The 23,942-nt window shown below is 48.2% G+C and overlaps 1 protein-coding gene across 3 annotated transcripts in view; it reads right to left on the reverse strand.

The window, feature by feature from the left end:
* Nucleotides 1-14,914, reverse strand: part of SLC6A20 (solute carrier family 6 member 20) — a 47,361-nt gene extending 32,447 nt beyond the window's left edge. The window contains exons 1-3 of one of the 3 annotated variants that reach the window (XM_021068639.1): nt 14,579-14,914; nt 2,776-2,916; nt 761-852 (exon numbers count right to left, since the gene is read on the reverse strand). In XM_021068639.1, coding sequence (XP_020924298.1) covers nt 761-852; nt 2,776-2,916; nt 14,579-14,699 — 354 coding nt within the window. In that variant the 5' untranslated portion in view covers nt 14,700-14,914. Of the gene's footprint in view, nt 1-760; nt 853-2,775; nt 2,917-9,106; nt 9,543-14,578 lie in introns of those variants that run through there. The other 2 variants (XM_003358406.5, XM_021068640.1) reach the window with 2 other exon arrangements.

Consider the following 23,942-nt stretch of genomic DNA (forward strand, 5'->3'; position numbering starts at 1 on the left):
TTTCAGAGTTCCTGCCATGGCTCCATGGTTAATGAACCCAACTGAGATCCATGAGGATACAGGTTTGATCCCTGGCCTCCCTCAGTGGGTTAAGGATCCGGTGTTGCCGTGAGCGGTGGTGTAGGTCGTAGATGCGGCTCAGATCTGGCGTTGCTGTTGCTGTGTTGTAGTCCGGCAGCTGTAGCTCCGATTAGACCCCTAGCCTGGGAAACTCCATATGCCACGGGTGTGGCCCTGAAAAGACAAAAGACAAAAAAAAAAAAAAAAAAAATGAGTTTTTCAAATGTTTATCTTTGAGAACAGCTGCCATTGTGTTACAGGGCTGACAAGGGTCCTTCTAGGAGAACTTTTGTTCTGCAGGGAAAAAGTAGGGCCTCGGCTGAGAGAGACCAGGAAGAACAAGTGATGGGGGCGGGGGGAGGAGGATGCTGGTACTCTCATGCTTGGGGGTGGAGTCCCTATGTTCTCTCCAAGGTCTCCCCCCTGGGCCTACTATGCAGTGGTTCTTAATATTTTGGGGGTCACATTTTTCACAGAGAACCTGATGAAAGCTGTGGTCCTGCTCCCCAGTAACGTGCATGCATACACCACACTCTGTAGCAGGGCCCCATGGACTCAGAGCCCTCCACCGGCCTGGGGTGCCAGCCTCCCCTAACCCCTCACACCACTTCCTGGCTCCCCCCAAGACTGCCACCCCCCACACACCCCCTCTGCCCTCTGCTTTCCCGCTCGGCCCCTGCTCGGGCATGGGCACACTCACCTGGAAGGAGTGGAAGAGGTACCAGAAGGCCCAGGCATTGACGACATTGTAGTACATGGAGAGGAAGAAGGACACCACCACACTGGCCACACCTGTGGGGACAAGAACATGGAGGGCTCTGAGGACCACCCCTCCCCCACCCGCCTGGCCAGGGGAAGTGTGGTCTCACCCAGGCACCGTGAACACTTTTTTTTTTTTTTTTTTTTTTTTTTTTTTAAGAGCTGCACCCGCAGCTTATGGAGGTCCCCAGGCTAGGGGGTTAATCGGTGCTGTAGCCACTGGTCTGCCACAGCTCACGGCAATGCCAATCCTTAACCTGCTGGGCAAGGCCAGGGATCAAACCCACAACCTCATGGTTTCTAGTCGGATTCATGTCTGCTGCACCACAACGGGAACTCCAACGTGCGAGCACTTGCTAAGGGTTAGTCCCCTCTGCTACCTCTCTCCGCACTTTCTGGGACATGAGGCTGGTGATGTTCTTTTGAGATCCAAGTGTCAGGTGCTGTGCTAAGTACTTTATGTGCTTTAGGTCTTCATGAAAATGTTAAGCAGGTAATATGTCCACCTCACAGAGGAGGAAACTGAGACACAGCACTTGCTCAGGACCACACAGCTATTTAAGTGGCAGAACTAGGATTCGAACCTAGTGTGAGAAGCATTTCATCACTGCTGCCACATCCCTGTTGCTCCCTCCTTGGCTTACCTGAAGCTGGGGCACCTGTACCGAACACCGCCTGGTAGTGACAGGGCAGGGCTTGAGGAGGTACGTCAGGAGTCGAGGGGACTGGGGCTGCCCCCCTCCTGGTCCAAACGGTGGGGAACCAGAGAGGGCTGAGAGGGTTAGTAACCAGGGGGTGTCCTTCAGCCAGCTCTCACCAGCCCTGAAAGTCACTGAGTGCATCTCTGCCCAACCCCACGCTCTGGGACATCTCCTTAGTAGGTGACATTGGCCGTGGTGGCAGTAGTCACACCAACAGCATCAGTAAATGCTGCACAACCGGCCTTCTCCTCAATCCACCCCAGCTCAAGAGCTGCTTGTTAAACATTCACCAGCAGCCCTGACAGACACAAACATCTGGTATCTTTCCTATTAGGCAGTGAAGGCTGCCTCGAAAAAGCCCTCTGTGAATGATGACTTGGTCTGATCTTAAAACCACACACCTCCCTGTTAAAAATTAACTGCTATTTGGGAAGAGGCGGCCGGGGGCTGTGGAAGTGATGTGTGAGGCCACTAGACACATTTCTTCTGCATCGGAGATGAAGTCACATGCAAGTTTACATTCTTCTGGCTCCTGACACCTCTGTTTCCTGTCCTTCCCCTTCTGCCTGGGAGCAGGAGAAGTGAGCAGAACAGACCGTGGCCACTGCTGGTCAAAGTTCCTCCTGCTCCAGCAGGAGCCCTGGCCCGCGAGGGCTGTGCAGGGCAGGCGAATCTCCCACAGGTACCCCAGACACTGGCTCGAAGTAACTCAGGAGGCAGGATGGAGAGCAGAGCCCCTCCCAACATCCACTGTGCCTGGGCTTCGTGCCCTGGAGATGTGGATGGCACCCACATCCTCTGGTGTGGCGAGGAGTGAGACACACACACACACACAGGCCAGCACCACTGCCAGAGGGATGCCGTGTCAGTAATGACCAGCAGAGAGCGGTTAGAAGGGTTCCCAGAATGGTTCTTGGCCAGGACCCCGAGTTCCAGCTCTTCTGGACAGCTATTTCCCCCTTACAGATGAGACCAGGGAAGAGAAGCCTTGTGGCATCAGCTCTCCAAGGCGGGGGCCGCATCCTCCCTTTCTCCCTGTCCCCTGAGGAAGAATAGAGTCCCTCTCAGCCCACATGCTATGGCTTCCCCACCTCCGCCCAGCCATCTGTCCACCCCATTCAAGGATTCTCGTGGGCCCCTTGTGCTTGCCACTTGCCCCAGCAGCTTTGCCAGTGGACTCCCCCATCACCTCCTCTTTCCCAGGGTACTGTTTGGGGGTCCACAGATGGGAGAGGACAGGAGAGTGGCTACTTACCGACGCCACCCAGGTAGGGGCTGATGGTCCTCCAGGCACCAATGCTGCCCTGGCGCATGCGCTGCCCCACTGCCAGTTCCAGGTACAGGAGCGGCATGCCCTCCACAATGAGCATGATGAGGTAGGGCACCAGGAAGCTACCTGTAGTGTCCAGAGCCAAAACCAGGCTGTCACCCATGGGCTGGACTCTGGAACCCGCCCACACTCTCTGCAAACGTCCTTCCACCCATCCTCCATCCCTTCCTCCCTTTCAGATCTTTCCACCTCTTCATTCACCCTTTTACTTTTGCATCCATCCATCCATCCATCTAACCATCTTCTATTCATTCTTCTTTTCTTTTATCTTTCCCTCAGAATCCATCCTATCTTTCTACTCATGCTCCTTTCTTCTACCCATTTACTCTGTCTTTCCATCCGTTCATCCTTCTATCCTTTCCTCTTCCTACTCATCCAGCCAGCCAGCCATCCACAGATGACCCACAGCCATGTGAGTTACTGAAGTCTTCAAATACTTCATCTGGGGTGGCCCATTGCCTTGAACACCCTCCTTGATGCTTCAGCTGCACCAGATCCTCTGCCAGAAACCCCCAATCCATCCTCTATTATGGCAGCTAATGGTTGAGCAGAGCCAGGACCACTAAGTGGTTAAACGTTCTGCACACCACCCCACCCCCCAAGTCCATCCATCCAGCTGCTCACCTCCACACACTTCCTTTGGCCTTTTTGCACAGCCCTGAAGGTGCCTCACAGGAGGCGTTAATTGTATTAACTGTTTTACTAAATACATCCTCTGGGCTGGGACCTGAGCTAAGTGTGAGTTGGAAGGGAAATTAGCTGCCCTGCTCCCTGCCCATGAGGCATCACCCGGGCAGAGGAATTCCAGCAGCTTCATGATGGTTCTGAGCCACAGAATACTCCTCTGGGCCTGACATCTGCAGCGATGAGGCAAGGTCTTGATGTGACTGTTGAGAGACAAGGGGGACCCCAAGAGATCCCAGCCACCACCTCCCTTTACACAGCACCTAGGATATATGTGTGTTTCTTTTATACAGTGGCCTTTGGCCTACAATTTCATTTCATTAGGGGCACTGGTTCCCAAGGCATCATCTGCAGACAAGGACCCTTGGTGATAATGGGGAGCCAGGGAAGGTGAATGGAGCTACGAAAGGGCCCCCACTGCCAGACACATGGACAGAGGACAGCAGCCTGCCGGAGGGTCTCCCACACCGGCTGTCCCTGCAGGCAGCTGGCCCACTACCTCTCCTGTGAAGCCCCATGGCCAGCCATCCTCCCGTACCTGGATCCTTGGTAGCAGATGTCAAAAGGTTCACCGGGGCAAGAGGGCAGGACTTCTGACTGAAATAAAACCCTGATCCTACAGCTGCAGGGATTAAGGGCTGGTTACAGAAGCAACTGGCTTGTCAACTATTATCATCACTACATATGCTCCCACAAAGAGCCAACCCACTTTTCTCCCCAGACAGGATCCCAATCCCTCTCAACCACACCATATACCTTCACATCAGCCCTAACATTCCCCTAGGAAAACGAGCCCAGACTTCCCTTCGTCACTTCAGCCTTGGACACTTAGGCTGGTGCCAGGGCTCTGCTATCCTAAACAAAGCCGGGTCCACACATTTGGTTATTTCCTCAGGATAGAAATCCCCAAGGGAGACTGGCTGGCATGAGGTGCTCTCACTGTGGAGAGCAAGGTGCCAGTGTGTGCTCGGGAGGGCGGGTGCCAGCACCAGGCCTCGGCACTCCCAGCTTAGACCTCTTGGCTCACGTCAGGGCTACAAGGCCTGCCCCCTCATTTCTGGGCTCTGCTCCGGGGACTCTATTAGGCCCTGCTCCCTTCCTGCCAGGCAGAACTATGTTTTACACCTCTACCCAGGTCCTCTGCCTGGCAAGGAATCCATGTGGCCCTCAGGGGCTCACACCCACCACTTATCCCTAACACAGGTTGCACTGGCACCGTCTGCCTAGAGTGGCATGCACAGCCTCAGAGGTTCTAAGAAAAGTGGTTTATTTTCACCTGAGGTGTTAAACAGTAACCACAGGAGGCCTGGCAAGGTCCACAGGAGGCTTTTCTCTTTCACAGAGCCTGCCTGACGGCCCACTGCCTGCGGAAGAGTTGAAAAGTCAAGGCCTACTGCCCACTCTTTGGCCCTGCCCTTCAGTCAGGTCTATTACCCCTCCCACTAGCCAACCATCCAAACACACAATCCCAGTGGATATGCTCTACTATCATGTTCTCCACAAATGCTGCTAGAATAACTGAATATCCATATGCAGGAAACAAATGAACTTCAACCAACAGTTCACATTGTATACCAAAAAAAAAAAAAAAAAAAAGGCTTGCAAAATGGATCATAGACCTATAGGTACAACTCAAGGCTATAAAACTTCTAGAAGAAAACACAGGAAGAAATCTAACTTTTGGTTAGACAGAAATTTCTTAGATACAGTATCAATAACATTACCTGTGAAAGAAAGTAATGATAAATATTGACAAAACATCAGACATCTTTTCAAATTGTTCTCTGAGAAAGGTACTTTTAGGAGAATAAAACAAGCTGCAAACTGGGAGAAGGTATTTGCAGAACACTTATCTGACAAAGACATTTTTCTCTATATAACTAGAATATGTCAAAACTCAAAAATGAGAAAACAAAGAATCCATTCAAAAATATACAAAAATGTAAACAGACATTTCACCGAAGAAAATATATGAATAGTACCTTAGCACATGGAAAGCTGCTCAAATGATCTTGAATCATCCAGGTTCAACCATCCATGATTAGGAGAATGCGGATTCAAACCACGAAGAGATGATATGACACACCTATTAGACTGGCTAAAGTAGGAAAGGTGACAATACCAAGTGCTCACAAGAACTTGGAGGTATTCCCATACATTGCTACAGGGAGTGGAAAATGGTGCAGCCACTCTGGAAAGCAGTTTCTTGTAAAGTTAAGCATAGAATTCCTGTGTGACCTAGCAATCCCACTCGTGGGTATTGACTCTAGAGAAATGAAAACTTACATTCACACAAAAACCTATACATGAATGTTGATCATGACTATATTCACAGTTGTCATGAATTGGAAACAATCTAATTGTCCTTCAATGAGTGAATGGATAAATCAACCCTGGCACAGCCATACAATGGAACATTACTCAGCCAGTAAAAAGGAACAAACTTCTGATTCATGAAACAACATGGAAGAATCTTGAAAGCATTATGCTCAGTGAATGATACCAGATTCAAACATACTATGTGATTCAATTTATATAACCTCTTAAGGCATGTCTAAGGCATGTCCCTAAGGCAAAACTATAGGGACAGAAGACTGATTTGTGGCTGTTACGGGCTGGGATTGAGAAGGGGCTAATCACATGTAAGCAATGCAAGCTGTGTGGCCATCAGCACAGGTGCATCTCCAGTGAGGATCTGGCCTGGATGGTTCAAGATTATTTGAGCTGTGAAGCCAGCTGCTTCCATCGGTGGGTCATTTTTGCTGTCACCAGCCACACTGTCATGACAAACATCTTTGACAGACACACTCTTGACATTGAAGCCCACACAGTCCCCAGGAAGCACTTTCCTCCAAGCTTCCCTGTGCCTTTCAACAGATTTGACTTCTTGCTGCTCCAGGCACTGGAGTCCAGTCCTCAGGGGGTGGGTCCTGGGTTGGGTCTCCATCCGGGAGGGTCTGCCAGCCGTCTTTGGCACCAGTCATGCAATGCCGAGTGGCTTGTTGGATGGTCTTTTGTAAGTTAGGCCGTGTTAAGTATTTTTGGATCCACTGTAATGTGGCATCTCTCCAGTCATGGGTACTATTACAAATGCACTGCATTCAGTGCCCTGGAGCACCTCGGGAATTGAAACAATTGTGCTCTAGGATCCTAGCCAGGCCAGGTGTGGTCAAGTGTGAAACCCTATTCTTTGGGCCTCTCCATCCTTTTCTGAGTAACTGGCTAGTATGTAGACAAGTCAATCTATGGAAAAAGTGATCCTCCTTTTTTTTTTTTTTTTTTTTAAAGGGCTGCACCTGAGGCATACGCAAGTTCCGAGGCTAGAGGTGGAGTTGGACCTAAGCTGCTGGCTTATGCCACGGCCATAGCAACTTGGGATCTGAGCCGCGTCTGCAACCTACACTGCAGCTGACGGCAATGCCAGATCCTTAACCCAATGAGCGAGCCCAGGGACTGAACCCACATCCTCATGGATACTAGTCAGGTTCATTACCTCTGAGCCACAACGGGAACTCCTGAAGCTACCGTTTTAGATGAAGTGTCCCAGCGTCCCTCTTAAATGGGTTTCATGTTGGCCATGTGTTTTTGACCTTCCCTGGGTGGCAGTGAGCACACACTGCTGGTCTCGCCTGTTCACAGACCTGGGGAACAGGAAGGCAGGGGGGAGCGCTCTGTCTCCTGTCCTGGTGTTGTCATGACCACCATCTGAAGGCTCCGAGCATGTTCTGGTGAAGAGCTTCAGGGGGAGGTCTATCAGAAAGTCTATCCCTAATGTCAGGTTTACCTTGGGCTCCTGGGCCTCTTCATTCATCAACATGTTGCAGCCCAGGGCAATCTGTTCTCCAAAGCTCCCCGTCTGTACAGGAAGCACACTGTTCTTTCTAATGCTGGCTCTTCCCTCTTCAGGTTTCTCACTTTCCGCGAATCCAATGTCGCTGCCAAAAGGTGGTGCTTTGTCTTGCATCTTCTTTCCTCTGTTTCTGTTCCCTGGTGAACACTTTCAGTGCAACATCTACCAACTGAGAAAGGTCCATTCCAAATGCACCATTGCTTTGCAACTTTCTCCTGATGTGTGAAGCACTCTGCCCCGCCCCTACCCCCCTACCCCAGAATAAAGGTCAAATTTACCAGCCTAATAGTTTCAGGGGCCTTGGGATCTGCATTAGTCTAATGTCTTTAGGACTGATCAATTTTTTCCAAAACTTCAGAGAGGTCTTATCTTTTTTGCTCTCTCTGGAATTCTGTTCAAACTCTTTCGCCTTCATTCCCCTTTTCAAAGCCCTGCCAAGGTGCACTTGGAAGCAGTGCTCTAGGAAAAGCTTTCCTCCCCTACTGGGATCACATTTGGTTCAGCTGTGGGTGCTGCCAAGTGGGCTTGGGATCCAAGCTGCCCTGGCCCACTGGGTGTCCTCTTGGGATTTAGACGAACACAGGATACTCTAATTGAGCCCTAGAAGGATGGGCAGTCCTGAGCCCCAAGTGTCAGGAATTGGGGCTGGATAGGAGTGGAAGGTGGATATATTGGCAAAGCAGCCGGGGCGGCCAAGGAAGCCAGCTCAGCCGGAGGCAATAGGTTTGAAGTAACTTATCCTCACTCCCCTTCCTTTTCTCATTTTCCCTGATGTGAGAACCCAAGTGCTTGCACATGAAGAACGTCGTTCTTTTCCACTTCACAGAAGAGCCACCAGAAAACCACAACTAGCCAATGATCATCTCAAAGGATGTCTTCTGCCTTCACATCAACCAGGTGGGCTGCATTCTGGGCTGGGGTGTTTGGCGATTTGGGGAATCAAGTGGAACATTTCTGTTCTCCCTGGGAATGTCCCACACTCTATTCCTTTCCTCCAGCTGACATCAGCACAAGTTTTGAAAGTCACAAGACGGGTACCATTTCTCTAAGTCAAATCAAGCGAAATGAAAAGAGAAAAAAAAAAATTAAAGGACAAACAAAATCCTAATAAACTTGCGAGTTTGGTCTTGGGGTTTTATATATCCCAACAACACAGGAGACCATAAAGGATGTAATGAACACAGCAAGGGTGGCAGGACATGGTACACAGCGTTCTGAGGTACCCCTACCGAAACCCCATGTGGAAACCCTAACAGGTACTATGGCCACACGCTGTCACAGTAAAATAGCATATTCTCACTCATGGGTCCATGGCTGCCATCAGATCACTTAGCCAAACGTCAGATCACTTAGCCAAACATCAGATCACTTAGCCAAAACGGGCCTCCAAAGGCTTCCTTTAGGGATAGTTGAAACATTCCCCATTTTTAAAAACAGCACAAACATCCAAAGAAGCAGATGGACCAGTTTACAAATCGGGTAGAGGTCCAACTCAAATTCCAAACAAATTGGCTTATTTTGGAGGGAAAAAAAACCCTCAAGTGGAGAGGAGATAAAGTCTCCAGCTGTGGACACGGAATGACTCCTCCTACTGTAGGGAGCCCTTCAGCTCCCAAATGTCGATTCCTTGCTTCAAATGCCAGGCCCTAGGGCTGCCGCTTCGCGGAAGTTTGATGCGCAAATTGTCAGGACAAGAGGTCCTGGCAGCTGCTAGGGCCTTACCTGAAAATTCTGCAACTGCTCGTTACCAAGTCCAAGGTCATACTGTTCATCACAGGACAGGCCAATCGATGGTGAGACCAGTTGTTGGGGCGAGGAATAACGATGTTTATTTGGAAAGCCAGCCAACCGAAAAGACGAGAAGATTCGTGTCCCAGAAAACTATCTTGCCCGAGTGAGAGCTCAGGCTCCTTTTATACCAAAAGGGGAGGACGTAAAGCTGAACGCTTCCTGATTCCCATCAGCCTCTGGAAGGGATGCAGCCACTGACAGGTGGGCCTAGTCAGGAAGTTTCCTGTGAGTTAAACTTAGGGATTTTAGCTTAACACTCGTTACCTGGGAGGCAGGGTTCCCAGAGATGGGCCATTTTGTATAATTTAAGCTTATAGGCAACATCCCTTTAGTGATTAACTTGTAATAAGATATTTTAGGAGTTCCCGTTGCGGCTCAGTGGTTAACGAACCTGACTAGGAACCATGAGGTTGAGAGTTTGCTCTCTGGCCTTGCTCAATGGGTTAGGGATCTGGTGTTGCCGTGAGCTGTGGTGTAGGTCACAGACGTGGCTCGGATCTGGTGTGGCTGTGGCTGTGGTGTAGGCCAGCAGCTGTAACTCTGATTTGATCTCTCAGCCTGGGAACCTCCATGTTCCATGGGTGTGGCCCTAAAAAAAGACACCCCCCCCAAAAAAAATAGATATTTTACAGGCCCAGCCTAACCCCAACCTCATCCCAATCACATCTCTGCCGCAGTCCTCTGGGTCCACCCATAGCTGCCCCCAACAGTTAGTTATTCTCAGATCATGTCACTCTCTGCCTCCCTGACCTCTCACCCTCCCACCTGGTCAAAACCCTCTTTGGCATCTCCTTACACCTGGACCAGCACCCACACTCCCTCTTGAGGCGTCTGAGGCTGTGGAACAGGGCTCCTGCCTTCCTCCCTCACTCCACTGCCTCCACATGGCTTGGACACGGAAGTGGTCCCAGGTGCTTCTCCAAAGCCCCCTTTTCTTCTCTGAACTTGATTCCTATCTCCAACTGGGGGTGACAATTCCAACCCCAGGGGTGTTGTGAAGAGCAACTTGAATATTTACAGAAAATACTCCATACGATGCCTGGTACATGCTCGGAGCCCAAGGGTATGGCTGGTATCAGGATTGCATCTAGAAACCCCAGGATGAGCAGGAGTTCCCGTCGTGGCACAGCAGAAACGAATCTGACTAGGAATCATGAGGATGCAGGTTTGATCCCTGACCTTGCTCAGTGGGTTAAGGATCCAGCACTGCCCTGGGCTGTGGTGTAGATCGAAGACTCGGCTTGGATCCTGAGTTGCTGTGGCTCTGGTGTAGGCTGGCAGCTACAGCTCTGATTAGACCCCTAGCCTGGGACCCTCCATATGCCTCAGATGCGGCCCTAAAAAGCAAAAACAAACAAACAAAAGAAACCCCAGGATGAGCAGCAGATGTCAGATGTGGCCTGGCCTCTGAAGGGACTCCCAGGCCTCATTTTCGATGGCCAGGACCCAGCATCTTGAGCTTACTTTGCACATTGTATTTGATACTTGACAACCTCTGAAATTCAGGTTTCTATTCTATCCAAAAGGACTTCAGAAACCCCACGAGCAGAGACCGAGCATGCACTCGTGCCCGCCCCCACCCCCACCTCCCCAGTACAAGGAAGCAGTGGTCGTGCCTTAGCCCACCCATCCATCTGTGGACTGACCTGGTGTGGCTCAGTCCTAGGCTTGGAGCTGCCCCCAAGGGCTGTGGCTCCAGGGGTGGGCCAGGGCTCACATCAGCTCACAAAAGCTGTGCAGCTCTTCCCAGCCCCTCATTCCTGGGCATTATGTTGGTAGTCTGAACTAGGCCACAGTGGGAGTATTTACACTGCAGTCATCAGCAAACACTCTAACTTAGATCCTGCGCCTCCCTCCAAAAGCCAGTTGTTCTACGTTAATGGCACCCAACTGCCTGGCTCCAAGCAGCTGGTGGTCTGGTGGAGGGCAGGGAATTCTTCTAAAGTGTGGTCCATGGACTAGCAGCATCCATCAGCATCACTTAAGAGCTTGTCAGAAATGCAGAATCCTGCCCTCCTGCACAGATCTCCAAGTCAGAACCTCTAGGGGTGGGGCCAGCAGCCTATAGTTTATCAAGATGCTTGGGTGGGCAAAGTCTGAGACACAGTGATTTAAGGACCAGGGATGAGCAGAAGAGGATTTGAGGGGCAGTGTCATCATCCCACTGCCTGGTCAGGTGTCCTCTGACTGCCCATCTTTGTGCTTCAAATAGCAGCATACAGAGAAAATTTAGGGAAAAAAAAGTCCAGATTTCTAGGAACCACAAAACTGTCCCCCTCCTCCATTTCTTCCACCATTTGACCATGTTTACATAAAAGTCAACTGCGGGTACACGCATTTTCTTTTCTTCTTCTTCCTCTTCTTTTTTTTTTTGCTTTTTAGGGCCCCATCCACAGCATATAGAAGTTTTCAGACTAGGAATTGAATTGGAGCTGTAGCCACCAGCCTACATCACAGCCACAGCAACTCGGGATCTGAGCCACATCTGTGACCCACACCATAGCCCATGGCAACGCCAGATCCTTAACCCACTGAGCAAGGCCTGAGATCAAACCCACAACCTCATGGATACTAGCTGGATTCGTTTCTGCTGCGCCACAACAGGAACTCCTTTTTGCCATTTTTTGTTTCTGCTGCACCTGCGGCATGTGGAAGTTCCCAGCCTGAACTTCGGCCACTGCAGAGACAACACCAGGTCCTTAACCCGCTGTGCCACAGCAGGAACTCCTCTGCACTCATTTTCTGCACATTCCTACACAGCACCTTTTCATCCCTATTTCTTCCTGAACAAACATGGACTTAGACTTTGACATGGTAGCCGCCACCTGCTGACTTTACCAAGCAGATTTTGTGCAGTTCCTTCAGCTGCCTTTCCTTTGTTTTAGCAGCAGGGTGCTATGAGAGGTGGTTGGCACCTGGAATGTAATCTTCAGAATTAACATTCCTTGTGCCGGCCGGGCCACAGGGCAAGAAGGAAACCAGCCTCCCAGGTTACAGGCAGAGCTTCATGGAAAGGAGCTCGGGCCCTTAATCCTTTTTATTCTGGGAAGTATTTTGGCACAGCTTGGCTCTGTGGTTTATAAATAAGCCCTTTGTTGGCTGGCAGGGGGTGGGGTGGCGGAAGCCAAGGCTCTGTGTAGAGGGAAGTTGGGCACCCCCTGGCCCTTTCATGATGTGGTTGGTGACCCATCAGGTACAGAATGGGTGTGCGAACATAAATCACTTACTTTAGGTGACACCACTGGGTAGTGAAAGGCTTGGGAAAACCACCAGCATCCCTGCCTCACGAACTCTGTAGCTTTTCAAAACAGACCTGGCTCCTTCATCTAACAACTCTTCACTGAGCGTTTCCTCTGACCCCACCACTTCACAGAGATGGGGCGAGTGAGAGACAGAAACTCTACAACAAAGCGTCGTCCTTCTGACCAGGTGCCGGGAATACTCCAGGCTAACGACAGCCACCCTCATCTATCGATCTGTCCACCCACCTATCAGCCCAAGTATACTCTGTACCAGGCACAAGATCTCTTCTTTCTTCCTGGGTCCTGAAGGTCCTGCCCTTTCACTAGCAACTCCTTCTATATACAGTTGACCCTTGAACAACACTGGATTTGAACACTGTGGGTCCTCTCAAATGCAGCTTTTTCTCTGTGGTAAATACCGCAGTACCCCATAATCCCTGGTTGGTTGAACCGTGGACATGGAGGACCTGTGGGTGTGGAAAGCCGACTGTAAGGGATATGGGGATTTTTGACAGTGTGGAGGATGGATGCCCTTCACCCCCAGGCTGTTCAAGGGACAACGGTATTCTGCCTCAGAGCAACTCCACCCCACCCGTGTCCACCTGCAGACTACTCAGGTGATGGTGTTGTGACAAACAAGGAATTAAATAGTCAAGTGACAGCAAGGCTCGCCTGGCCTGGGGTCTGGGAAATGTGTAGCCAGCATAAAGGTGTCCTGGGTAGGCGTGCTGAACACAGAATGCTGTGGAAGTCTCATCCTGACAAACGGTTCTTTTCAGAAGTCGGCTATGAAGCTCTTGGAGCATATGGGAACACAGGCACGTCACGAGAATATGATGTGCATGTGCCTTTCAAATTTAAAAAAGGAATCAGGCTTAAGAATGCACTGTTTAAAAAAACCTGTACATTAAAACCTTTTGATAAGTTTTATTTTTGAGCGGGGGTGGGGTGGGGGTGGGGTGGGGGTGTGAGTGAGGGAGCAGTGTTTTAGGTCTTAAGTCTCCTTAAATGGGATGAATGTGGTAAATACTTTGGTCTAACATCTTTCATGTCCTTTATGGTGAAAAAGCCATTCACACTGATTATAGAAGACATCACCCACCCACCCACCCACCCACACACACACACACACACACACTACAAGGTAAGCAACAATTACCCAGAGATAACTGCTGTTTCATTCCCTTTGGTATGTTTTTGCTCATTCCCTTTTCTCTGAATAGTTTAAAGCATAATTGAGACCATGCATTTTATACATCTTTGAATCTGACTTCCCTCCCTCTACTTAATAAATGACATGAAAAAATACTCAAATGCATTTCTTTAAAACATCATTTTAATGGCTTCTAAGAGCACCATGGCGTGCGTGTTCCATAATTTATGGAACCAGTCCCTTTTAGTTGAGGACTTGGGAATTTTCTAATATTTTGCTTTTATTAAAAGATGGAGGCCACCCTTTTATTGTCTACCTTCTGTCAGAAATATTCCTTCAGGTAGAATTCTAGAAATGGAATAACTCAGAAAAAAAAAAAAGTTTTTTTAATGCTGAGACTTCAATCTCTATTGCCACCTTGCCTTCCAAAAAGATGTTCTCTGCCATGTCACAGAAGGTGTCCCCAGCTCCCTGGAAGGTGAGGGAATGCCGTAGGGGTGTGTTGCTGCCTGTCTGGTGAATGCACTGTGATGCTTCAGAGGAAAAATTTGTCAAAAGCAAATAAAACTGAAATAGAGTGATTGGCCTTCCTGCCTACTGTGGTTCCAAGCCTAACTTTTTTGATAAAAAATTAAATAAAGAGATGAAGATCCTTTTATCCTGAGTTTCTAATCATGCTGCCAGCAATATAAGTTTCTGATCTGAAAGCTGCTTAACAAGTTTCTGTGAACAAGACAATTTCCTGCTCACTTTTTGCACTTAAACGTACGGCTAACTCACTAGCAGACCCTTCCTGAGGTGGAAAGGCCCGGGGAAGGCGCTCTGGATATGAGCGCCAACTGTGGACTGAGATGTCCTGGGTCCGATTCCCGGCTCTCTAACTTTGGGCAAATCACTTTGCTCTCTGAGCCTGTTTACTGGCACGCGAATGTGGGACCAACCCCAGCGTGCCCCCCGCCCCGCCCCCTCCGCCCCGGGCCGCTCGGCACTGGAGGCGCCCGCACTCACCTCCGCCGTACATCTGGCACAGGTAGGGGAAGCGCCACACATTGCCCAGGCCCACGGCGTACGAGATGCAGGCGAACACGAACTGCAGCGGGGTGTCCCACAGCGGCCGCGCTTTGTCCATGGCCTCGGAGTGCGGCGCGCGGCGGGGTGGGTGCGCGTCCGCCGGGAGCGCCGACCCGCCCGCTTCGGCCTGGGGATGGCCCCGCGCCTCTGCCGCGGCCGCTCGCCGGCTTTTTAATTGCTAATCTCATTAACGGCGCGCCCGTCGGAGGGGCGAGGCTGGTAAATGGATGACGGTGAGCCCCACCCCGCCGCCCGGCCGCCTCCGCCGGGAAGGCGCCGGAGATTGCGCGGTACAGGGCAGCGCTCTGGTCACTGCGGCTCGACGTGGGGGCCGGTGTGTCGTCTGTGGCTCTCCAGGCAGTGGTCAGGTTCCTTCGAGCACCTACCCAGCCTTTACAGAGTGCCTACTGTGTGCCAAGCTTTGTCTGCGGACAGGGCTGTGAACAGCAACATGCCCAAGCCCTCTCGGAGTCGACATTCTGGCAAAGGGAATTGCATAAATGGACTGGATGAAATACCGTATTCAGCTAGTTTTGACCTACGGAAAGGACAATTCCATATGGTTCATCTTAGTCCCTATTTAAGACAGATATGCAAGGAAGGCAAAGCAAAGGGATTAGAAGTTCCGGGGAGAGGGCGGGGTGGGGGTGTCATGTGCAGGGTGGTCAAGGAGGGCTTCCCAGAGGAGGGGATTTACATTTGCCCAGAAACCAGAAGGAAGTGAGGGACCCCCCCAGCCTCGCCTGCGGAGGAAGACTGATGCAGGCAGCCATCTCCTTGGATCCACGGACAGGCTGTGTGATCCCATGGCGTGCAGGGCTGGGAGGCTGGCTCTGTAGTGCCGGATGGGGCCAGGAATCAGGTTTTGAACAACCACTGTGGGAGATTCTCTTGCTGGGACCAGAGATGCTGATTTACTAGGTTCAGGTTGTGACCTAAGAAACCTCATATTTTTACCAGTCTCTCAAGAGGATTTGGTTTAAGAGGGTCACTAGAAATGACAAGTCAGGTACTCTGAAGTAATGCAGGGTATATGGCTTGGAATCTCAGTTCTGCCACCGACCTGGCTGTGTGATCTTGAATGAATCATTTAACCTCTGAGCCTCTGTTTCCTTATCTGTGGTGGGAACATATATATTCCCTTTCCCATGGGCTCACATGGGAATCGGGAACTCAGCTTACTACTGGGCACATGCTAAGTGCTCAGTAAAGAAACCTTTTTTTTTTTTTTTTTTCTTTTTAGGGTCGAACCCTTGGCATATGGAAGTTCCCAAGCTAGGGGTCAAATTGGAGCTGCAGCTTCCTGTCTACGCCACAGCCACGGCAATGCGGGATCTGAGTTACATCTGTGACCTACACCACAGCTCATTGCAACACTGGATCCTTAACCCAATGAGCAAGGCCAGGGATTGAACCTGTATCCTCATGGATACTAGTGGGATTCTTTCCCCTGCTCCACAACGGGAACTCCAAAAGGAGCCATTATTATAGGCCTAATGAATGAATGGGTGACACACTAAATCGTAATGACATGCTTTAAACAGTGCACGTGGTACATAATAAGAGCTAAGAAAATACTTGATAAATAAGTAAAATTAGAAAGAAATGAAAAGCAGAATTGCCAGTGGCAATCTTACTTGATGCCAAAATGAAATCACTACTGTGGCCAGCCCCTGTGTGGACTTTCCTCAGAGTTCCTGCCCGGCTGGGGGCAGATGAGAAAGGGGGCTGTGGTAAGAAAGGTAGAGGCTCCTCAGACACACTACCTGTCCTCCAACTTTCTACCTGCAAAAAGCAAAGCAGAAGAAGTTCTTATTGCAGCAGCGGAGACAACTTTGATTTTTAAACTTTGGATTCTAGAGTGTTTGTTTGGTTTCTTTAACCCCCTCGCCTCCTCCCCGGAGGAGGTTTCTCTCCCAGAGGTTAGTCTCAGCTGCTTTGACCTCTCTCTCTAAAACTGAACTCATGTGGTAGATGCTCTTTGGTACCTGGTTCCTCAGTGGGATTTATTCACGTTCTAATGATGTCCTTTATCCCTGCTGCCTAGTATTCTATGGTGTGAACATGCTTGAGTTCACAGCTGGTGGATGTCTGTGTTGTCTCCCTTTTGAAGCCGTGATGAATAAAGCTCTGATGATCATTCTAGTACATATCCTTGGGTGCATGAATATGCTCCTTGCTGGAAACTCTGGGTCATCTTTTTTTTGAGGGGGGAGGTCTTTTTGTCTCTTTAGAGCCTCACCTGCAGCGTATGGAGGTTCCCAGGCTAGGGGTCCAGTCGGAGCTGCAGCTGCGGGCCTACACCACAGCCATAGCAACGCCTGATCCGGGCTGCATCTGTGACCTACACCACAGCTCATGGCAACGCCAGATCCTTAACCCACTGAGTGAGGCCAAGGACCGAACCCACATCCTCATGGATGCTAGTTGGGCTTGTTAACCGCTGAGCCACGATGGGAACTCCCACTCTGGGCCAGCTTTAGAAGTTGCCAGACACTCTGCAGAGATGTAGTAGTTTACACTCCCACCTGAGTTTCAGTTGCTCTACCTCCTGACCCACAGTTGTCCCTCTGTTTTTAGCATTCTCCCCAGTCTTGTGGGTGTGTCATTCCCTGTGGCTCTTCATTGTAATTTCCCTAATACCAATAAGGCTATATCTTTTCATAAGCCAATGGTGTTATTTGCATATCCTTCTTCACAAAGTGCTTGTTTGAGTCTTTTGCCAGGGTTTTTTTTTTAAATTATTTTCATTTTTTTCCATTATAGTTGGTTTACAGCTTTTTCTAGTTTTAAATGGCTTGTCTGTATAGTTCTTTATATAGTCTGGATGTGAGCCCTTTGTCAGTTTCATGTATTACAAGTTTCTTCTGCTAGTCTATGAGTTGCCTTTTTATTCCATCAGTGGTATCTTCTGATAAATAGATGTTCTTGATTTTAATAAAGTCCCAAATTACTAATCTTTCACTTTAGTGGTCTCCTTTTTTTTTCTCCTTATAGCTAAGGTCATGAAGCTATCCCTGAGATTTTTAATTTGTGGCCCATTGAGAGGGCCGCCTTAATGTTGCGGAAGGCATGTTGCTGCTGCCAGTGATCCGCTTGGTGTGCTCTTGTTCTCATAACTGAGTTTTCCCTAAAGGGCTCCTGGCTATGCGGTGGCATTCAGGAGCCAGGCACCTTGGAGAAATGCTCAGCTTGTTAGCTGGAACAGGAGGCAGCTTGGAGTTTGTTGGCTTGACATGGGCAAGGCCCCTCTTCAGTTCCCTACCCCAGGGATCAGGCCAGCATCTCCCTCCAGTCACATTGCCAGACTCCCTGGGAGCCTGTCCACGGTGTGAGGCCTTTGGTGGGACTGTGGGCAGCACGGCTGGCAAAGGTTGAACAACTGGCTTCATAGAAAGAGCTGTGCTATGGAGCATTTACCAGTTTCTATGGTGTAAATTGTCCCACTACAGCCAATTCCAAGCTCCCAATGTGTTCCCTGAACATGGAGTAGGGAGAGAAGTGCAGGAGCTGTCCACCATACATATGCAATGACATACACAACCTCAAGTTCATAGCTAATAGGATAGAAAATAGTTAGGAAGTGGTGGACTTTGAGAATTCCCTACCTCTGTTTTATTATATTTATTTATTTATTTATTTACTTATTTACTTTTTTTATTCTTTGTCTTTTTGCCTTTTCTGGGGCCACTCCCATGGCATATGGAGGCTCCCAGGCTAGGGGTTGAATCGGACCTTCAGCCGCCGGCCTACACCAGAGCCTGAGCAACACCAGATCCGATCCGCGCTTGCAACCTACCCCACAGCTCACGGCAACGCCGGATCCTTAACCCACTGAGCGAGGCCAGGGATCAAACCAGGAACCTCTTGGTTCCTAGTCAGATTCCACTGAGCCACCACGGGAACTCCCCTACCTCTGTTTTAAATCCATTAGCTTACATGACAATTTTTACTAATGGCTATGTTTAGCAGTCAGCTCACAAAATTCCTGAAAATGTTCCGGCTCTTGTTCACCAGCTCATCGGTGCTGGCCTGGCGTTTTATAGGGATTGGGGAAGCAACTTCTGTGTGGTGGGACAAGGGGGCCGAGGTCAGCTCTCAATAGTCAGGTGCCCAAGGGAGTAGGGTTTCCAGCTTAGCTAAGCCCCATCCTAAGTGCTCCCTGGGAACCCCCACTGCCAGTGTGGATGAAGCCTTCCTGTGGACTGGCCAGTCCAGGCTCACCGTGCCACATGCTGCAGGACACACTCCCCGGAGGACAGAAGGCTGGCTTGCCTGAGTTATCTGATTTCCAGAAGAGCATGGAGAAAGTGGCGATGGGCCTGACCTGATTATGTGGGTGCTGGGCACAGCCTCATGCCTGGATTCCAGATCCTTACCCCACTAGTTCTGGCCACATAGTGCTCGGGAACACGCTCATTCTAGTGATCCTGCTGTTACTTAATCTCCATCAGTGGTTCCCAGTTCCCCAAAGATAAAGTCCAAACTCCTTAGCCTGGTCTGCAAGGCTCTAGGAATTTTTATTTTTTTAATTGGGCCATGCGGAATTTGACCCTTGTTCATCCAGACTCCAGGGGAAGCTAGGCTTTTTCACCTTCATAAAATGCTGTGCATTTTTATACTCCTGGGCAAGTTCCTTCTACCAAGAGCACCTTCTCCCATCTCGACCCAGGAAAAGCCTGCCCATTCTTCCTGACCCAGATGGAATAATTACAACTTTTAAGAAGGCTCAGCACCTCTGTGCCAGCCAGAATATATCACTCCCCCTGCCCTGCCCTGCCCTGCCCTCAAGCCCAAGTGCATATCTGGTTTCCAGCACCTTTGGTGCTGCCTTGTCAGGAAAAAGGCAAGATGTGTGTCCTCTCTGGACTGTGTCCAGGGTGGTGTCTTATTCAGCCTTTTCTCCCTAGTGCCAGGGGCATGGTTGGGTCTCAATATAGTTGATACATGAGAAGCCTGCTGCAGAATCTGAGCACTTCAGTAGAAAGTCATCTGTGTTGTTTCCTAGCATCCAAGACCCTGATATGTGTGTGATGCAGAAGGTTTCTTCAGACATTCAAGTCTCACTGCCCACCTACCACTTACTGTCTGCCAGGAACTGGCTTGGGGACTCGAGGTAAAACCTCTGCACATGACTGATAGTCCTCCCATACTCCTCCCTTCCCTGCTGTCCAAGGCACCTGCTCACTTTCCCACAGAAGCACAGAGACAGACCTGGTGCAGATAGGCCTGTGGAAGCCAGTATGAGGAGATTCTGCAAAGGAGCTGCTAGGGGCACTGGCCTAGCTCAGAGAGTGAAGAGGAAGGTTCTTCCAAGAGCCTGAGGGGAGCCCCTGCCCTGGAGCTGTGTGTGGATATGTGTATGCGTCTGTGCATGCATGTGTTGCATGTGTGTGTGTGTGTGTGTGTGTGTGTGTGTGTGTGTGTGTGTGTGTGTGTGTGTGTGTGTGTGCTGAGGAGACAGTGAAATGGAGCAGAATCCTCTGGAGCATTTCTACATACAAAAGCCACTCTGTGTCCCCTGTTTGTAGAAAAAGGCTTAGACCTTTCTTGAGTTGCAAAGAGTGGGCTCAAGCAGTTGCTAATGAGGGAAGTGAAGAAATGCAGAAGCAAAGGAAAAGCAAATAGTTTAGTGATAAAACAGAGTCCTAGTTCCCCCTCAGGGGATACACAGAATAATTTGATGCATCTCTTTGAGTTTTTGACCATTACAGGGTCCTGGTAACTTGAATGGGGTCTAGACACTCCTAGACATTGATCATTTAAATTTGGTCCTGAGTCTGATTCAAAGTGGGCAAGCTCATCTGGAAGTGTGAAGGTGAGTGAATGAGACATATGATTGTCTATTACTGTGGTTTGTTTAAACTGAATTCGCTATTGGGAACTGAAGAATATCACTGTGAAATGGCTCTTTTGACATTCCCAAAGTGGTTTTTGTATGTGCAATTAGAAGCTGGATTTCTAAGAAGTGTAAATGTTACACCAGGGGTCTAAGGAACTCGTCTTATCTGACCTTCTCTAATTCCTGAGACTGAAAAAAGGGGGTGGGGTGAGAGGGCTTTTAAATTCAAGCAGGAAACCTATGAGACCGCTGTTTGTACATGGATGGATGTATGGATGTGTGTGTCTGTGTGATGCCGGAAAGATGCTACCTGAATCTGGGTTCTTGTTTACGGAGCTGAAGAATGAACTTCATGAACACACAGGCAGCAAGCAAGCAAAGTCTTCATTACAGGAAAACAAATAGCTCCCAGGACAGGCTGAGAGGGGGAAGAAGAGTCCCCCTCTCTATTGTCCTATGGAAGTCCAGAAAGATGTGGTTTTCTCCCATTGGCCTTGCCCAGTTACCTGTATCAGTCCTTGTCCAATAGGGGACTTAGGGGTGGAAATATCCCTTAAATCTCATGGTTTCTCTTCCCACAGACTGAGTCACCATTCCCCTCATTCTTTTTCTATCAGTTGAGGAGTAGGTTAGAGATTAATGTCCACAGTCTCAAAAGGAAACAAGGCCTGTGGGGATGTTACTCCCTGGAGGCCTTAAGCCCAAATGTTCATCTACAGCTATGTCAAAGAATGCATCAAAGCCCATGCTCCTACGCTGACTACTTGAGTTATTATTCTGTCTCATAGGTACATTAGGGATATGGTATGTCTTTACCTCCAGATGGTATTATCAAAATTAATTTGTAGATGAGCTCTATTTAATTGGCTTAAAGGTACTTAAGAGCTTACATAAATTCTTAGAAATATAAAGGAAATTAATCAGAATGAATTGCAAGTTCACATGATCTGGGAGATATTCAATACTGAATTAATATCTGGTATTAAACTAATCTGGCTGATTAGTTTAATTAGTGGGGACATGTCTTTGGCATCATCAATATTGAGTATGGTGGAGTTCCCTAGCAGCCTAGCAGTTAAGGATTTGGTGTTGTCATTGCTATGGCATGGGTTTGTTCCCTGGCGCAGGAACTTCTGCATGCTGTGGGCACAGCCAAAAAAAAATTAAAATAAAAAATTTTAAAAAATTGAGTATGATAATTTTGTTTTATGCAGTCCAAATACATCAGTAATTATAATAACTATAAATGGATTAAATGGACCACGTGAAAGACAGAGACTTTAAGACCGGAATAAAAAAAATTCATATTTACAGTTACATGCCATTTACAAGAGACAAACCAGACAGAAGATCACAGAAAGATTTACAGTAAAATAATGAAAAGGACATAGCAGGAAAATTTTATCTAAAAGAAAGCTAAGGAGAGCTGTATTACATCAAACAAAACAAACTTTAAACCAAAGAGTGATATTCGTGATAGAAAGGACAGCATTAGAAAGCATTTTCACAGCATAATAATGTGAGAAAAAAGAATGCATACATGTATGTGTAACTGGGTCACCATGTTGTGCAGTAGAAAAGTGACAGAACACTGTAAACCAGCCATAATGGAAAAAAATAAAAATTATTATACAAAAAATAAATAATAATAAAAATAAAGCATTTTCAAAGTTGAATACAATTAATAAAATATCTTCAAAAACCAGGAAGCAGAGTTCCCTGGTGGCTCAGTAGTTAAGGATTTGGCATTGTCACTACTGTGGTTGGGTTCAATCCCTGGTCCAGGAACTTCCATATGCCATGAGTGTGGCAAAAAAAAAAAAAAAAAAGACTCACAAAACCAGGAAGCAAAAAGTGATAGGACTACAGGGAAAAACTGATATATCTGGTATCATGACAGTGATTTCTACACTTGTCTCTCCATTACTGAGAGATACGGCAGAAAATAAAAAGTAAAGAATGGGAAATGAAAAATGGCATAGATTATTGGAATAAGAACCAAATGGGACTTCTAAAAATGAAAAACCCAAAGGATGGGTTTAAAAGTGGATTAGATAGAGCTTAAAAGAGATTTGACAAACTCAAAGATATATCAGAAGAAATTTTCTGGGACATTGGACAAAGAGATAAAGAGTTAAAAATATGAAAAGAAGATATATAGGTAAGATATGCAGGGCAATAAAGTCGTGCAGGCTTACCTAGATTTCTGCAAGGAGAAAAGAGAGAAACATGGACAGAGTCATACGTCAAGTACTAAGAGCTCAGCATTTTCCACTATGGATTCATGCAGTCCAGTGAATCTTAAATAGGATTTTTTTTTTTTCTTTCCATTTTTGGCTGCCCTGCAGCAAATGGAGCTCTCAGGCCAGGGATCAGATCTGAGCTGAAATCTCGACCTAGGCTATAGCTGTGGCAACAGTGGATCCTTAACCCACTCTGCTGGGCAGTGCTCCCAAGACACCGCCAATCCCATTGCCCTACAGCGGGAGCTCCTTTAGTAGGATTTTTAAAAAAGAGAGAAATATATATCAAGACGTATCATGATGAGGCGCCAGAGTATCACGAGGAGCCCCTAATCCATTTTCAAAGGTCTCACTGCAGAGGGTTGTTGAATTAGGGGGATTTTGAAAAAACAAAAAGCTAAAACTTAAGTCCTGGACCAGTACAATTGCATGAAATTTAGAATAGTGATAAGAATTCAAATGTTCTATGGATGTGAATAACTTTAGACTCTGTGAAACTATGCCAGAACCCTTTGGGATCCAATAAGGTTCATATATTGCATTTGGTAGTCATGAACAGAACTGCTTTTTGGACGGTTTTCCTACCTTTTTATTTTCATGACACAGACTTTCTGAAGAGACCAAGCTGTTTAAATTGAAGAATGTCCTACATTCAGGATTTGCCTGATTTTTTTTTGTGAGGGTCATTTAACACTATTTCCTAATGTGTACGATTTTTTTTTTGAATTGGCCCTGCCTGTGCATGCGTAAGTTCCTGGGCCAGGGATCAAACCTGCGCCGTAGTAGCAACCTAAGTCACTAAGAAATAACATCAGAACCTTCCCCCTCTGAGCCACAAGAGAAATCCCAATTTAGTCTTTACATGGCATATATGATATATACTATAGCGTTGTATATGCACTTAAGCAATTAATTATATTTGTTATTGATGGACTTTGGGAAAAAATAAAGTGTCTAATCTGAGTTAACACTCTAAGTTTGCAAAATGGGAGACAGTACCATCCTTCTCCACTAAGTTTAGACTGTCTGGCACATCTAAGTGAGACAGAGAACCCCTAGGGTGGTGAGGAATTGCTGGCAAGAACCAAAGGCTGGTGACTGCACAGAGCTGGGACTTCGGTGGCAACTTCAGGCTGTGGCTCTGTTTCTAGCCCTGCTTCTGCTGTGAGCTTTGAAAATGGGACACAGATGACTTTAATGGCAGCTTTCAAAAGGA

This window comes from Sus scrofa, chromosome 13 (genome assembly GCF_000003025.6).
Source record: "Sus scrofa isolate TJ Tabasco breed Duroc chromosome 13, Sscrofa11.1, whole genome shotgun sequence".
In the NCBI taxonomy this organism is placed as follows: Eukaryota; Metazoa; Chordata; class Mammalia; order Artiodactyla; family Suidae; genus Sus; species Sus scrofa.